Source organism: Drosophila innubila (genome assembly GCF_004354385.1).
Source record: "Drosophila innubila isolate TH190305 chromosome 2L unlocalized genomic scaffold, UK_Dinn_1.0 4_B_2L, whole genome shotgun sequence".
NCBI classification, from domain to species: Eukaryota; Metazoa; Arthropoda; class Insecta; order Diptera; family Drosophilidae; genus Drosophila; species Drosophila innubila.
In genome coordinates, this window is record NW_022995372.1 from 21,231,497 (window position 1) to 21,248,220 (window position 16,724).

At 37.6% G+C, this 16,724-nt stretch overlaps 2 protein-coding genes and 1 long non-coding RNA gene across 3 annotated transcripts in view; 1 reads left to right on the forward strand and 2 right to left on the reverse strand.

Moving 5' to 3' along the window:
* Window positions 1–1,907: 1,907 nt before the first annotated feature.
* LOC117779898 (vitelline membrane protein Vm32E) lies at window positions 1,908–2,405 on the reverse strand. The gene has a single exon (XM_034616243.1). It carries the CDS (start codon window positions 2,379–2,381, stop codon window positions 2,121–2,123), a length of 261 nt encoding a protein of 86 aa, XP_034472134.1. The 5' UTR covers window positions 2,382–2,405; the 3' UTR covers window positions 1,908–2,120.
* A 4,087-nt stretch (window positions 2,406–6,492) lies between these two features.
* The window catches only part of LOC117781986, a 28,632-nt gene continuing 18,400 nt past the window's right edge, over window positions 6,493–16,724 (reverse strand). The window contains exon 3 of the long non-coding RNA XR_004617217.1: window positions 6,493–6,571. This is a non-coding gene — a long non-coding RNA (uncharacterized LOC117781986). The remainder of the gene's footprint in view (window positions 6,572–16,724) is intronic.
* On the forward strand, window positions 10,231–11,496 carry LOC117781985. Its single transcript, XM_034618882.1, has 2 exons — window positions 10,231–10,346; window positions 10,469–11,496. The coding sequence occupies exon 2, from the start codon at window positions 10,469–10,471 to the stop codon at window positions 11,348–11,350; it is 882 nt and encodes a 293-aa protein (XP_034474773.1). The 5' UTR covers window positions 10,231–10,346; the 3' UTR covers window positions 11,351–11,496.

Consider the following 16,724-nt stretch of genomic DNA (forward strand, 5'->3'; position numbering starts at 1 on the left):
ACTAAAATATTTAGTATAAGATATATTTTTCTTTGGATCACATATACAGATTTTAAGTTTAGATAGATTCTAAGCCTTACATATATTATTTTTAACAAATGATTATTATCATTGAACGACTCGGAATTTAAAATATATTGCATACTAAAAATTAGTTTACTTATGACTTGATGGCTTATTTTAATGCAATGAAACTAGTGCCAATTAAATTCAATGGAAATTCAATTAGTATGAAATTATAATGCTTTCAGTAACTATCAGTATCTGTTGGAATTGCTTTTTTTTATTTTTTGCAAAATGGAAAAACCAGAATGGGCCTGACCAATCTGCATACATCACGACTATTTCGTGGATCAGCATTATATTCACGATATGAATGAATATGATTTGGTGTTGAATTGGGCAAAGAGATGCGAAGAGGAAGAGCATGTAAGGAATGCAAAGAGAGAAACAAAAGTGACGATGCGTTGTTCAACATGCGCCCAAGATCATTGAGAGCAAGTGTATAAAAATAAACGAACCGGGCCGAACAATAGGTTAGAGGGGATTTCGGGATGATCTATGTCTATGTCGTTTGAACGGATCTGGGGCCGTTAATGGATCTGGCTTACTTACCCGACGGTTTTTATTATTATTCCTAAAGGGTTTATACGATTTCGCCTTATGTTTGGCGCCGAGATGCAGTTTCTTCATCTTGATAGCCGGATTTACTCAATATCACAGTGTATTTGTGGAGGGGGATTTGCGGGAGAAGTGTAGGTGTTAATTGATGTGGCAGCTGGTTAATCACCGCACAGAGCACCACTTGATGACGGCGCTTTTGGCCCAAACAAATTATGCAATCATTTTTGGCCACAGAAACAAAAAAAAATTAATAAAATAAAACATAAACAAACACTTTGGCAAAATGACCCACAGACTTGATGGTCAATATTAAGTTAACACATACACGCACACGCATACACACTCGTGTAATGTAGTCAACTTTAAGGTCATACGACGCGACGGTCTTGACGCGACAGAATTAAATTGGGTCAAAACTGGACACTATGGCTTTTACTAAACATGACAATAACATATCATGTATACTTTTATATATTTGGATTGATATCTTAGGTATCTATATATGTATGTGGATTTGGGTTCACTTTTGAATTTAAATTATTTTATTTCTGTTGTCCGACAACGACAATGGCAACGAGCTGCTGCGACGATCGACCACAAACGCAAAGACAACAATTTCGACTGGGACTGAGTGGACGACGATGTTGACTTCGATGTAGATGTGGATATAAATGTGGATGTGGATGTTCTTATCGAGATGCCGCCCGACTTTGAGGCACACGGCGACAATATTTTTGGCAGCCGAAGCATAAATGTAGCTCGCTCGATGGCGAGAGGAGGAAACGTTGGGAAAAGCAGCAGATGATCGGCAAGCCATTAAATAGCAAACAGCTCTTTATTACAGCTCTTAGAGAAGTGGCTGTAGTTTGTAAAGAAATGTTGAAAGAGATAGGTGGGAGGTATCTATAATAAAGAACTTGGCCCGGCTCTGAACTAAACAATTGATAGTCTGAATCTTAAAACAAGTACTAAAGATAATTTCTCTACGCCTCTGTCAAATTTTTAAAGAACCAATTTAAAATAAGAAAATAGATTAAGGGTTCGACGTAAAGAATTTTGGCAGTCAGTTAATTAACTAGAATATTTGATGTTAATCGATAAATTTGGGGAAAGAAATGTCTATTAAATAAATAAAAATATAAATCACTTAATAAATCTTAGACGTTACAATTTCAGCACCATTTTATAAAAATTCGGCTGGTTAGACTTTGGAAAAGAAGACCTAAAGAATGGAAAATTGTTTCAACTTATCTAAATTTCGAACAATTCGGGAAAAAGAAATCTGAAATTTAGCTGATAATGTATTTGCCTATATATGTATTTATATAACATTCCTATTTCATATTGTGTCATCACCTACCTAAGTTAGTCAAGTCATAGTACAAGAGATACAATTAATATTGTGTATAATAAATATAAATGATTTATGTATAAGAAAAGTGATATAATCCATATGCGTGGGGTCGTCATCGATGATAGTAGATTGATTTATCTATCTATTGGTAATAATATTCTCGTAGATGTTCGGGAATGTAAGCGTAGTGAGGATTCGGTTCGCTGTAGGCTCCGGAGGATCCATAGCTGGCAGCTGGAGCTGCTGCAGGTGGAGCACTACACGGCACTGGCACCAGATTCGGTTGGCAGCTGAACAAATAGTTCTGAGGACAAGGCGGCGAGGGGACACCGGGTTCGCTGGAACAGGAGCCTGCGGCGAGGGCGGCAAATCCCACGATAAGAATTGTAATAATCAACTTCATGGTCAATGGTTATTTGAAGGTCTGCTTCTCTGCTCAGTTGACGAAAATATGACAAACCACAACTGTTCCATAAGACCTTTTATATGTCAGAAGTTAACGAACTGCTCACCAGCAATTCTTCAAGATTTGATTGCTGAAGCAGCAATAATAAGTATACCACTTATAATTCAAGGTGTACAGATATACATACATATATGCGTTAGTATAGATGTGGGTGTATCGGTTTGTTATCGGCGAGGTGTAAGCAATTTTAATAAAGAACATTTTTATTTTTCTCTTTCACTTTTCGTTTTTTAATAGTCTCTTGGAATTCCATGAGCTAGTTGCAAAAAAATGCTAAATAATCAACAAATGCGTGTTCTCAACATCACACTTACCTTTTTTTTACAACTTTAAAAAAATTTAAATCAAACAAGAATCAGCCAAAGATCCATGTAATAGCACATAGAGAAGCAATATGGTAAGATCAATGATAATAATGAAAACCTTTCTTCGAAAGATTTCAAAAGTCCAAAGTATTTTCCAATTGTTCTGAAAATGATCCAATTATATTGTAGTTCCTTTCAATAAATCAAAAACATACCACTAACTTCTCCCCAACTATTGCCAAACAATTCGAATTATTTGAATTTCACGCGTTGCAGATTGTGATCAAAAAAATTACTGCTGCATAATTTTGTCATTTTCATAAAATATTTTTAAATGAAAACATTGCATACTTTCCAGCGGCGTTTTGTTAAAAAAGATTGCCCACTTTCGGCTGCCCCTTTAAATTCGAAATTGGAATTTTGAATTTATAAAATTCTTCTAGTCGATTCTCAAACCGTGGTGTTAACTTTGCTATTCAGAGGAATTTCCGTAAAAAAAATTTCTGGTCTGCTAGGGTAGGGTATTATAATATAAATGTATATATCAGGTGCTCTCTCGACATCTCTGAAAACGTAGGAAATTCTCTGCAATTTTTTGCAATTTTTACGCGGGTAAATTTGAAAATTCAAGAACTAAGTAAATTAATCGTTGAAAATTCACTTTTTAAAATTTAAATCATTTTTTAATCAAATAATAATAAGATATTTTAATACTAATAATAATCTGGCTATCTGCCTAAGTTCAGTGCTGGGCAACGATTATTCAGTTAGGCATTTATTTAGCAATGTCAGTTTATAATGGGTGTGCCCTAAATGCCAAAAAATAACAATAAAATAATCTCTTGGTATTTGGGAGAGTGTATCAAAATGCCATTATTACCAATGACGCAAACAATTGAATATTAAGTATAATTTTTGAAAAATATACGTCTCACATTTCTTGCTGTCAAGTTAATTTTGACCATATTGTTTATATTCTAATGTCTCCTTAAGCCGGAGAAATATTGACTTAAATGGAAATTAAAAAAAAAAAACAGGAAATAAATGCATCTTTAGCCAAACCTTACTGTAAATATCTCTATCTAACTGTTTTAATCGCTCAACTCCATATGTAAATCATGCCTGAAGAATGCAAATACATTCGCATTTGTCAGTCATAATTGACAATCGATTTGAATAATTTGAAAGAACAACTCCAACTATAATTGGTCTGTTTGGGGCAGTTTCCAATTTCAAATCAAATAAGCAGAAATAGCAATTGATCGTAAATTTTATTTTGTGGCCAGCGGAAGAACATTGAAAGGTGGAGGGAATATATTTATTTTGTATAGGGATTGTGCTCTACATAAACATAAACTGCCCGCAGCGTTGCAGAGTGGGGAAAGGGGGGCGCATCTTTTGGAGAAGACTGCGGCTAACTTCTAAATTTGGGTAAACTCAGTATCGATGGATTCGATGCCGAGCTGAACCGAACCGGCAATTATCCACATGCAGATCGACATGCAGACACAGTAAGAACCCATGAACCGGTGGCAAGCAACGTTCCAATTTTGAGACTTTAATTTTGATTATAATCATAGGGTTTAGTGTGCGTGCTGGCCTTGGCAGTAGGGCACGGGCATGGGCACGGGCATGGGCACGGGTCTGCGTACAGGTCCAGGTAATAGTCTCCGTTTTGATTGGCTCTCAACCTCTAACGGTAAACAAATATTTCACTTGTATGCGTGAGCTTTAAAAGTTGACTGGGAAAACTTAAAGATAATAGGAAAAGTCAATGTACAGAATGCTACAAAAAAACCTACTTATATTATTGATTTGGTCGATATATCAATGCTGACACATTAGAAATAATAATTAAAGCAGTTCAAAATCTTTTTATAAAAAAATTTGATGGGTCTTAAGAATTTAAAGTCGGTAATTATGCAGATTTCTTTACTTTCTTATTCAATAGAAAATCAGAGATTTATTTTGTTTGTTCAGTTAGGTGAGTTCATGCAAATAAAATAAGCAAATGTGAATTTAAAATTATGAGTTAAATTAAATTATATTGGATAAAATGTATAATTTAAAATATAAAAAAGAAGTTAAGAGATAAGATTCAATACAACTCTAATGCAATAGTCTCCATTTGGCTCCAACTTTAAGGTAGCACCTGCCAGGTGCTTAGAGGCAAACACAATGTTGCAGCAGCTGCATTTGTGATACACACACACACACACAAGTAGAAGGAACAAGCAGCGAACATGTCGCGGTACTTAGTCGCGGTTAACCCCTTAGCCGCTAGGGGCATGCCTCCCCCTCGCCACTCCTAACATATTTTTTTATTGCTTCTAATTTGATCGGTGTCGGCATAGCGGCATTGCAACGCAATGTGTGTGTGTTGCCACTCGCTCCGTAATTTAAAACATTGTGCCACATTGCCGCATTGCCACAAGCAGCCGGCCAATTAAATATGAAACATTTTTTTGTTGCTCCTGTGTTTTTGTTTTGACTGCGCTCGCGGTTGGTCCGAGAGGACTGAGAGGATGGCTGATGAAATGCCACGGTCTGTTTTAAATTAAATTTAATTAGTTTATTGTCTGAGGCAACACCTTTCCGGCTGTGGCTAACAAGCACAGTCAAACAACAGGACTACAACTTGTTGTTATCGTGTGCCAAATAGCAGCTGCAAACATGCCCAAACATCCCCTACCCTCCCCTCCAAAAACGCCTACGATGCACAGGAAACAGGATCGAAAATGGGGATAACACAGCGACGAGCATCCTTTTGTCCTGGGCGCTATTAAAGCCGTTATAAGTGGCCCATTAGTTTAACTTTGGTGTCAATTGCCATTTAGGCGCAATTTCCTTCCGTTAGATGCATCGATTTTCCGCAGCTTTACTACAGCCATTAGCTGGCTGGGCGGGCGACACAAGGACATGATGCAATTTATCTCTCTGACTCGCTTGGAATGTAAGGAGGGCTCAATTTGGTTCAATTTAAGAATTATTCATATAAAAACAAGAGGGATAGGCTATAGTCGAGAACTCGACCACCGTTATTTACTTCAATATATATAAAAGTACTTTAAAAAATTACTACCTAATAAAAACTACTGCAAGTTTCCCCAATTAAAGAATCTAAAAGCGTTATTTGGGGAAAACTTTGTCAAATTAGAATATATATATATGATTTTTAATATTATTTAATATATTGAGAGTAAGGATATGAGAATTATATTTTTAAGAAAATTATGATACTAATAAAAGTGTTTAGTATTTTAAATTTTAAAAAAATTACCCATACTAAGTAAACTTTTAAGACAGCAATGACAACAAAGACATATTTCGTCGATAATCATGTTTTTAAAAAGTATGTGAGGCGAAACATTTTTTATTCGTCGGGTCATTGAATCAAAGTTTTTAAATGTTTAACCTGTTTGATATACTAAAATTATGAAGAATTCAACACAATATGTTCCTAATTGTTAGACATATTTCGAAAATGGTGGCTTAGCTAAATAAATTTAGTGCGAAATATATTTTTAGATGACAGCCGTCTTTAAAAAGTCTTGATGATAGTGATATGAGCTACAGTACAGTATGATAAAGGGCGTACCTGTTGGTTCCGCAATTCTCTTGGGGTACAAATTAGCTGCTCTGCTCAGTTGTACTTGTATTGTCTACTATATATACATAGATACATATATATAGTCGGGGGGCCTTCTATGTGCTCATATTGGTATTATGGATAGGATTATTTCTTGCAATGCTTTCTCTATTTTCAGTTTAAAATTAAGCATTAACTGTGCTCAGTGTGTGGACGATGGGGGCTGCACTCATCTGAAAAGGTAATAAAAGATCGATGGGTATTATTCAACAAGGTACAGTCAATATTCGCCTATGACGACTACTAAATGAGCTGAATGAAAGCCAAAGCGATTGAGCTTCAAACTTAAAATTAAAAGCGGAAAGGCGAAAAATATATGAGTATGTGAACAGACACTACATAACATACGATTTAAAGATACAAATACTACATATGTACGGATGTGTGAGTGTGTGCGTGTGCAATGAGAATTTCAAAGTCAAGGTCAATTTAAACATTTGGTTTCCTTTTTTGTTTTTGTCTTTTTTTTTTTGCAACTTTTCGATTCCTTTTTATCGTTTGCTTCTTGGGCTGCCTCTTCAGCGTTCCCGCGGGCAATGCACGTGCTTTTGTATCTGTATCTGTATCTGTTACGAGTATCTTACAGCTACGCATGCGCAGCTTGTAGTGGATGTTGTTGCCGTTGCTGTTGTGCTTGGTTGATGTTGGTGGTGATGTTGGTGGATGCCAGACGACGGCGTCCTGCCTGCCTGTCGTCATCGCTGTCTGCTGTTCACTTGATCAAACACAAGTGCTGCCTTCGAGGCTGTCCACTTTATTGCTGACTTTTTGAGTACTCTTTCGTGTGGGGAAAACCCCTTTTTATAATGTCAGGTGTTACGCCTACAAAATTAATTTTTAGTATAGTATATGATTCCTAAACGTAACCTTATTTATTCTTGCGGCCTAATTTTCATTTAATATTTATAATTATAGTTTTATCTTGAAATTATGAATTTATTTTCAAATTAATTTTCTTGTATAGGTCTTTATGTCATAAATCATCACGTTATTCATTTTTCTAAGAACACTAACTGCTCTTTATATCTATTCTCAGCTTTTTGAGACTTTGATTCTAATAGAAGCATAAATTTTTGTTTGATAAAGGGTATTTTATTTTCGGTAATCAGAATGGTTTTGGGACTTTCTTAATTTTTTCGTGGTTATTTTGAAGGCATGTACTGCTGTTACGGTACGAAATGAATGCCATGTGTTGGTGTCTGCGCCGACGAGGAATTCCAATATTTTTTTTATTTTGCGTTGTAGTTGTTGTTCAATGTTGAAACCAGCTTACCAAAAACGTACGAGACTTGCTTTAATTTTTTTTGTGCTTTGCCAGTTGCAGACAGGGCCCAGACAGTTAATGCCACAAGCTGCAAACTGCAACTAGACGAAGTTTCCATAATAATTGCAGTTATTTTTACTTTTATTGTAATTATCAAGTACTTTTTTCGAAGCACAGAACACTCATCAGTTCAATAACCTGTATAAGCCTGAGTAACTCTTAAATAATGTTACTCAGAATGCCAAATTCCTTACAGAACAACAGCATGACGTGGCGAATAAGTGCAAATGTCCAGGAAACTGACTCTTATAAAAGAGAAGCAGCGACAGATTGGGTTTGGCTAAAGTTCAAAAATGCCCATGGATAATTTGCAACGCCAACTTATCATACAAAAATCAATATAGACCAAGTATTTCTTAGTTATAAATAAATGCTGTAGAAAAATATGTGACCAACTAAAAATATTCATGGAAATTTTGCGCATATTTTAAATATTCTCAGATATTTAAAAGCTACTTAAAATATAATTTAAGTTAGCAACTTTTTATGGTTTATGCTTTTTAACTCCTTATAACTTCTCTTTTGAGTCATTTTCCTATCGCGGTCAGTTTCTTTTGAAAATTTCCTTTCACAATCGAATAATCAGCGCCTGTGTCTTTAGAGTTCTCCGTACATAATTATTTTTGTGCGGAACGGATCGAATACAAGTATGTATGTTGAACGGATTCAGTTCTTTACGGGGGTAAAACATTTCCGCTGTGATCACCGCTTCTGAATTTTAATAACAGTCCGCTTCATATTTCATAATTGCAGCATGTTGCACACATTTTTAGCCCAAACGCAATGGAATTTAATTAAGTTACCGCCGTAGAAGCTGCCAAGCACAAGAGTGATCAATTTTATAAATTTTCTTTAGTTTTTGGCTGTTGTCAGGTACTTGATGCGAATTTTGATTGGGTTTAAAGATGGTAAAATATATCTTCGAATGTTATTGATTACTAATATTTTTTTAACTGAAGCCCCTTTTTAATTTGAGTAAGCTTAAAAAAAATGGCGAATTTAAGCATAAGTGCATGCTTATAGAGCTGAGCATTTTGATAAAGAGAATAATATAATAAATAGAGTTTGTACAAATTTAAATATATATTACTAATTTTAAGCTTTAGTTTTAGAGCAACTTACGAAATAATTTATTAAATATGATTTATTATGTAAAATATCAAACAAATTGCAATTAGTAATGGTATTCCAGCTCTAACATTACTGAAAGTATTTCGAGATGGATACCCAATAATATATCTTATTGTACAGCTCATTGTAGGTAGAAAAAAAGCCCGCAAGGCAACATCAAGAAAGGGGCAATTGCGGGGCATCTGTAGCAACCTGGCAGAAATAAGGTAAAGCTGGCCACAGGCATCGTCAGTCGTCAGAACGACAGACTGAGTCAGACCCAAGCAGTTGGAGAGCCAGTCGCAAGGTAAGTTCAGTGTCGGGACTCAAAGCGGCCCAAAGTGAACTCAACGAACTCAACTCCAAGTGCAGCGCAAATGGATGGATGGACATGGACGCTCGCACTTATTAATGCTTAATAAATGGCATTTCATTTCTTATTATTCTCGGACTGGGCGCGACGTGAATGTGTCGGAGGATTTTATTGCAACTGTGCCTGTTCTCATTGTTGTTGTTGTTAATGCGAGTCGATATATTGGCCATGACTAAGGATGCTCACATTTATACAGAATGAGAGAGAGAGAGGGAGATAGGCTGGCAGTCAGATATTCAGTCAGTCCAGTCAATGTGTGCTAAAGTAATTATTTCATTTGAGCCAACAATGAGGCTGCAAGTCTGGTCAGCGCTTTGAGCGACTGTTGGTGCTGAGATGGACGTGGATATTAAAGAAGCAGGCAGACCTGGACCGTCCTTGGTCTTGGCCGCCTCATGATAACCGTTTTCAGTGCATTTAACGACTCAACTTTGGCGTTGCCTGCACATTTTTAAAGTACTCGGGAATGTAAATGAAGCGGGTGTCTGTCGCGGACACACTTCCACGGCTGTTCAATGTTAATGTTCGAGGTCTTTTGGGTCAACGCACTTCACTTTAGCAATATGTTGCAGCTTTGTATGTATGTATATATACATTTAAGTTTTCTTATACAAATACATAAAAATGTTGCTTTAGCTTATTGCTGCTTTTATTATTTCTGAGTTGCGTTTGCATTTTACTTTGAGTGGATCTTTTGAATTTCAGCTTTCGCGCCATGTTGACTGCGCGATGAGCTATCGAGCGGGTAAGTTATCGATAACCGGTCATGCGCACTCGCGCAGTCTCTCTGGCAGATGAACTACAGTTAATTCGTTCGATTTGAGTTGTGGTTTTGTTCGTTCATATCAATTAAGTTATTAATAAGCATTAATTTTTGTTTGCTTTTGTGTATTAAATATGAAATGAAAAAATCCAAATTACGACATTTAATTGAATTGTACGTTAAATGCCATTGCTATTAAGTAGTAAATGGAAAACTAAACAAGCAACGTGAACTTGTTCAGCTCATTTGAACAAAACCCCAGTTGTCTCTCTGAGAAAGAGAGAGAGCGAAATCAGTGTGACCGAAGAATGCATTGGTATTGCTGTGTAAAATCGAAGACGCGTCGTGCAAAATCTAAACAAAAAAATAAAGAAAATAGTAAAAAGTAAAATGAAATAGAAATTAGATTAAGCGCGTTGTAAATTTAAAACTAATTGAATTTGTACATGTTCTGTAGCAATTAGAAGTGAGTAATTAAAGTTCTTCATTGCTAATTGCAGATGCCAGCGACTGGTGCTAATACAACAGCTGCCGCAGCCGCTGCTGCTGCTGGAAACGACAACGTCGGCGCCGGCGTTGGGGAATCGACGGTGTTTCGAGCGTGCAGCACCAGCGGCTGCCGGGTGAACAAATATGTGGAGGTGACCAAGCGCAAGTGCTCTCAATTTGTATCGGAGCCTCACATCATGGAAAAGCCACTGATGGTGCACGGCAAGACAGCGATATTCCAGGTGGCCGGCGAGTTGGCCAGATTGGGTGACATTCCATCGCTGGCATCTAAAACCGACTCCGTCTCCAGTGGCCAGCCCATCTATCGCATCAAACCGGGCACCCACGCACACGTCATCAATTACGTGTTCGTTGACGAGGGCTCCGACTCTATGGAAAAGGCCAAATGCGAGGATCAAGAGGCAATGCGCGTGTTGTTGGACGCACAGCGTGACAGTGCCGCAGCAAAGCTACAAAAATTAATAAGTACACATCGAGGCGCTGCACAGACCACAGTGGCTGCCTCAGCTGCTCCGCCGCCAGCTCCAGCTCCAGCGGCAACACTAGACCCAACACTTGCGACTTCTGCTCCATTTGCAACAACTAATCCTAATCGCACGTGTATTGCAACAAACAGTGTACACGTTACCACACCTCAAATTCATCCAGATTTGTCCATAGCCAGCGTTGCAGGTGCCTTGCCTCTGTCCGCTTCACTCTCCCCCGCACCCAAAACCACATTCGCCGCACCTGCCTCTCCTGCTCCAACAGTCGTCCAACCGAAAAGGGCTAAAACAACGGAAACAGAAGACAACACCGTTCCTTATCTACAGGCCGAGATTCTAAAGCTGCGCCGCCAAGTGGCACAACTGAACGGTAATGCACCTCGCTAAATGACTTAAATACTCCTTATATTTAGTTATAGAAACTTACTCATTATACCAAATCTATTTAAATGTTTAATTCAAAATATGTCATTCATTTAATTTTAACAAGTTACTGTTAATAAACTGAATTGTCTAACTTTACCAAATACTAACTTGAAGTGCGTTTCTATTAAAGAGGAGCTAAATACATATATGTATTTTTAGGCTTCACAATCTGCCTATTTTATGGGTCTCAAGTTTTTAATGAAACCGAAATGGATAAGCCGACGGTTGGGAAACACAGATTTGCCATACACGGGTTGAATCTTAAGGGGTCGTAAATGTAGAATTTTATGTGTCATACACGGCGGTGTCGCTGTCGTTGTTGTTGTCGTCGTCGTCGTCATCGGTGCCGGGTCAGCATTGTCCACATCCAGGCGAAAACTTTGCAATCGAACGTAAATTAATTTTTATGGTTTCGGTATGCTGGGCCGACTCCAACAACAACAACTACAACGGCGACAAAAACAACAACAAAGGTGAACAGTGTCGCCGAAGGAATCGAGAGTAGCATTATTAACTTTTGGAGTCTTTTTATTTCTTGTCCACCAAAATGAATTCCCTTTCTTTTATATCAAGTATATTATTAGGCTATTCAACATATGTACCTGTACGATGAAGCTGCTCTAAAGGGAACTCGTATTGAATTATTATACATACATGTACTTTTTATCCAAAAAATAATTAGTAAATTAAAAAAAACATTTGAATGCAGACTGAATTAAGAGGCCATGATCAAAAAAATGACACTCCTCTTGAAAATCGATTAAATTTGACAAAGCTATGAAACTTTGAAGTTGGTCAAACCCTTTTCCTAGCAACTTTACCAGTTAAATTTTTGTGCAATTTCGCATGATTTTTTTTATAAAAAATTGAAACAACTCTGAATCAAATTGCAAAGTGTTGTTTTTTAATATTACGATGTTAGAAGTCGATTAAATGCGAAAACTTATGATTTAAAATTTGCAATGATTAAAACAGAGACCCATGGGGAAATTTTTTTTCCGAAATTAATTTAATTTGAATGCAGACTGAATTTAGGTTAAACCACAATCAAAATGACATTACGCTTGAACATCGGTCTAGTTTTGACAAAGTTTGAAGTAGGTTCATCTTTTGATCTAGCGACTTCACAAAATGTTTGTTCAATTTGGCATTAAATTAAATCAACCTATACGTTATTTTATACTTAATGTTTTTATTTTTTGCTAATCTCTCTTTTAAGGCTAAGAGAATCTTTTAAAAAGACTTATAATATTATGATTTCTAATCTAAAAATCCCAAATAGTATCTGGAACAAGGATAACGAAAGTTTATTAAATATTTCAAATCAAAAACGTTTAATTTCTTGCAATATATATTTAATATACATATATGTTTAGGTTATCTCTAATTATTTCGTTTCTATATGTAATTAGTTGAGATAGAAATCCACAATGGTGTGTTAAGTATAAGCTTACTTCTCTCCCACTCTTTTTCTCCCCTTCTCCATCACTTTTCTTAATTTGATATGTTTGATAGAGTTGCGAATTGCCAATAGCATCTGAACTGGCTGAAACAACTCCATATTCAATTAAGGAACTTGGTAAGCACTCAGTGCCAAGATCAGGACACGGATTGCAGATTGAGGGAAGCCACCACTCACTACTCACAGCTCAGTCAGAGTCGGAGTCGGAGTCGGAGTCTGAGCACTGATCCTCTCTGGTTGGCATAAAAAGTAACGAATGTGCGCAATAATAAAAATCATTAAAATAAAAATGTTTATGAGAGTGCATAAACACGACTTTATAGGAAGAAGGTGACGCGGACAGAGAGATGGGGAAGTCGAGGCCAGGGCACTTGATGGCCCAATGTCCGCTGGACTCGTTGGAAGCGAAGGACGCGATGTTGAGAGTCAGACGCGTCCAGTTTTGAGGGAGGTGCGGCCGTGTCAATGGGGGCAAAAGTATCTGCGCATTTGTATCGCTTGCCGCTTTGCGCAGGCACTCAGCGGAGTCAAAAACACACAGATACACACACGCACACACACAGGGATTGGGATTGGGATGCTAACTCATTTTGGCGGCGGCTGTTGCTGCTGTTGATGTTGCTGCTGCGCCAGTTGCGACTGTGACGAGGCAAACTCCAGGCAAACTCGAGGCAAACTCGAGGCGCAGGCGCTCGGCTCAAAAATAATTTGCAATTTCTGAGAAATACTCACTTTTGCGCTGCTTGCGCTGACTTTATGCGCTGCCGTCGTCGTCGTCGTCGCCGTCGCCGTCGCCGTCGAAGCTTCTCAAGAACCTTTCCAACTTTGCGTTGTGGCCGTAATGAAAATTAAAATACGAAACACTCTGGCAAAAGGTCGGCCAAGGAGCCAATGAGCAGGCGCTGGCTCCCCCCCTCCACTTCTCTTCCCCCATGGATTCCGCTTCCCTTCGTCCCTTGGCTGACTGGATGGTCGGTTGGTCGCTTGGCCGGATTGCTTGTCGTTATCTTGTCATGTCAAAATGGTCTTACGAAAATGTATCTTTTGTATTCCAAGTGCAAATGAGCAGCACAATAACAACAACCACACAACATACATACATATATATAAACTATATACCCCTGACAGTACCCCTTCCCCCCTACCCTCCTACAGTGCCCCGGACCAGCGCAGTTTTGTTTCCTTTTATTTGTTTGCTCACTCGCAATTTTTATGCCTTTATTGTGTTTACTCTTTGCCTTCGTTTCTGCAAATGCTTTTAAGACTTTAAGACTTTTTAGTTTGTAGTTGAGCGTACAAATTTGTAACCCATCCCCCCGCTGCTCTTGCACCTCCTCGACCTCCTCCTCCCGCACAGGAGCAGCGCAGGGAACAGGATTGACCACTCCACACCATCATCATCAGCAGCAGCAGCAGCAGTGCGAATGTATCTGTATCTTTTCTCCTCCAGTTCCCCGCTCTGTTCTGATGCTGTGACTGTGTCTGTGACTTGGAGACGACGATGATGATGACACAACATGAAAAGGTAAAACACGCTGAAAAATATTAAATACGCTACGTCGCTGCCTTTTGACAGCGGACGTAAATTTGCTTTTGCCCCCATTCCTTGCCCCTCTCCCTCTCCCTCTCTCTTCCTTGCTGCCACCCCCATTCCCCTCAATGTTTTTTTTTTGCCGTTTAATTGCACATAAGATCAGTTGGTCGATCGGTGCCTCGGTCGGTCGGTCGGTTGGTTGGTCGGTCGGTCGATCGGTCGGTGTGTGGAAGCGAGGCACCAACTGTGATTGTGAGCATTTCTTGGCAATTAAAATAGAGTGTAAGTTAAGGATGCATAAAACGCTGATCTTTATATGTATAGCACTCCAGCGCATTTCTGTCACTGGATATGGCCTTAAAGCCCTAAAGCCCCTCCGCGATAGGCCCTCCATCCCTCCATCGCCCTGCCCATCTGTTCCTCTGCTAACATGTGTATTGCTGGCTTTAATGTATTCCTGGAAGCTTGGATTGATCACATTGCATTGCTTGAATATGCATTTAAAGCTGCAGGGCAATATCAGAACTCTTTTCAAAGTGCACACTATAGTTCTCAGATCATTTGAGTAAGTATTGTATTCGTATTTAATACCCTGTAGATATTAATTAGAATTTATAAAAAGATTGTTTAATTTTTCTTATAAGGAGCACAAATTCAAAAAGTATGTATGGCAAAATATTAGCAAAATTCGCGAAAAATGTATCAAAACTAAGGATTATTTCTTTTAACTATGAGTTCTCATCTTATAGCATAAATATCTTTTAAAATATTTTTTTTAACTTTTTTTTCAAAATATAAATTGATAACATATCTATATATTTACTAAAATATTTGTTATATATGTAGCATTAATCTCTCAACACTAATTTTTTTCTGCAGTCATTAAATTTTATTTAATTTTATTTTGAAATCTACTAATTTATTGAGTAGGAGTAGCGTAAATATAATTTTTTAGATTATTTACATTATTCCTACTCAATAAATAGTTGAAAAACAATACTATAAGTGACTTTAAAAAAGTAAAGCGATTTAAAATGAATGACTTCACCTACTTTTTTCAAAATATAAATTGATGTCTATATATTTACTATTTTTAATACATTTAGCATTAATCTCTCAACATAAATTTGTTTTTGCAGTCATAAATAGTAAAATACTGCAAAGTACTTGCACTTCTGATTGGATTGTATTGTTGTAAGTTATATCCCAAATCAAGAATATATGTTATCTTAGAAATTTCAAATGACAGATTTACTACACTTTTGGAAAAAGATGATTATTTTGGCATTATTATTGTATTCATTTTTTAAATCTTATTACATCAGATAGCATAAAACGTTTTTATTTTTCTTAATTTTCAACTGTCTTATAGAAATGAACACAACATTACTAATTTATTTTAATATACCCCTATTAAATATAAGGTTAGAAACATTAAGAAATTGTAGCGCAATTCTGAAACATTTGGAAAGAGTCAAATATTTGGAAGCGAACAAATGAATTTAATTAAATTCTTAATGTGTCGCACAGAGAAATGACAAAGTCAAATTAAATCTTGCATATCGCCGCCTTGTTCAACGAGAGTTCACACATATACATATAAGGAGTACAACAGGGTCTGTGAATGGCAATTGGAACTGGGACAAATGGCAGCAGTAAAAACATATGCGAAATTTGTTTAGAAGACGCAGATCAAAGTCTGAATTTGGGAAACGTTGTCGTTTCCTGCGGCGCAACAACAACAACAGCAGCAACAAACATAAACAACAACAATAAGCAGCGAACGAAGCGGAGTGCAGGAGAAGAAGAAGTAGAAGAAGAAGAGGAGTGTCGTCCTACCGCATTCTAAGCTCTATTGGCACAAAGACCGACTTTTGCTTTTACTTGAATCTTCAGTCTTGTGTCTTCACTCTTCGTCTTCGTCTTCTGCGTTTTCTTCTTCATTTGGTCTTCGGGTTTCGCAGGCGAAATTTCATTTTAGTTCGCGTATCTGTTAGATACGGATACTGATGCAGTTTTTGGTGGTAGCGAAACTCGTTTTTGTTTGGAATTGTACTCGTATCTGTGGATAGGACAAACACACACATCAACACTTGACTTTGATTCCCTTGTGCCTTCCCCATTTATGTTTGTGTTGTTCCCAAGCCTCTGCGCTGTGTGTGGTTGTGTGTGCGTGTGTGTGCATGTGTGTGTGTAGCGCCCTCGCGGCATAGTTTGCATTTTCAAGGTCGACCAGCACTTCCACGGTGCCTCGTCTCTTCCCATTCCCTTCTCCACGGAGTCTTCTGCTGCGTGAGACGTCTTCTGCAGAATTCGACGAGTGTGCGGCCATTTCTCAG

Bases quoted from the DNA above. Each gene is read 5' to 3' on its own strand.
- LOC117779898 (XM_034616243.1), bottom strand. From the start codon at position 2,381: ATGAAGTTGATTATTACAATTCTTATCGTGGGATTTGCCGCCCTCGCC.
- LOC117781985 (XM_034618882.1), top strand. From the start codon at position 10,469: ATGCCAGCGACTGGTGCTAATACAACAGCTGCCGCAGCCGCTGCTGCT.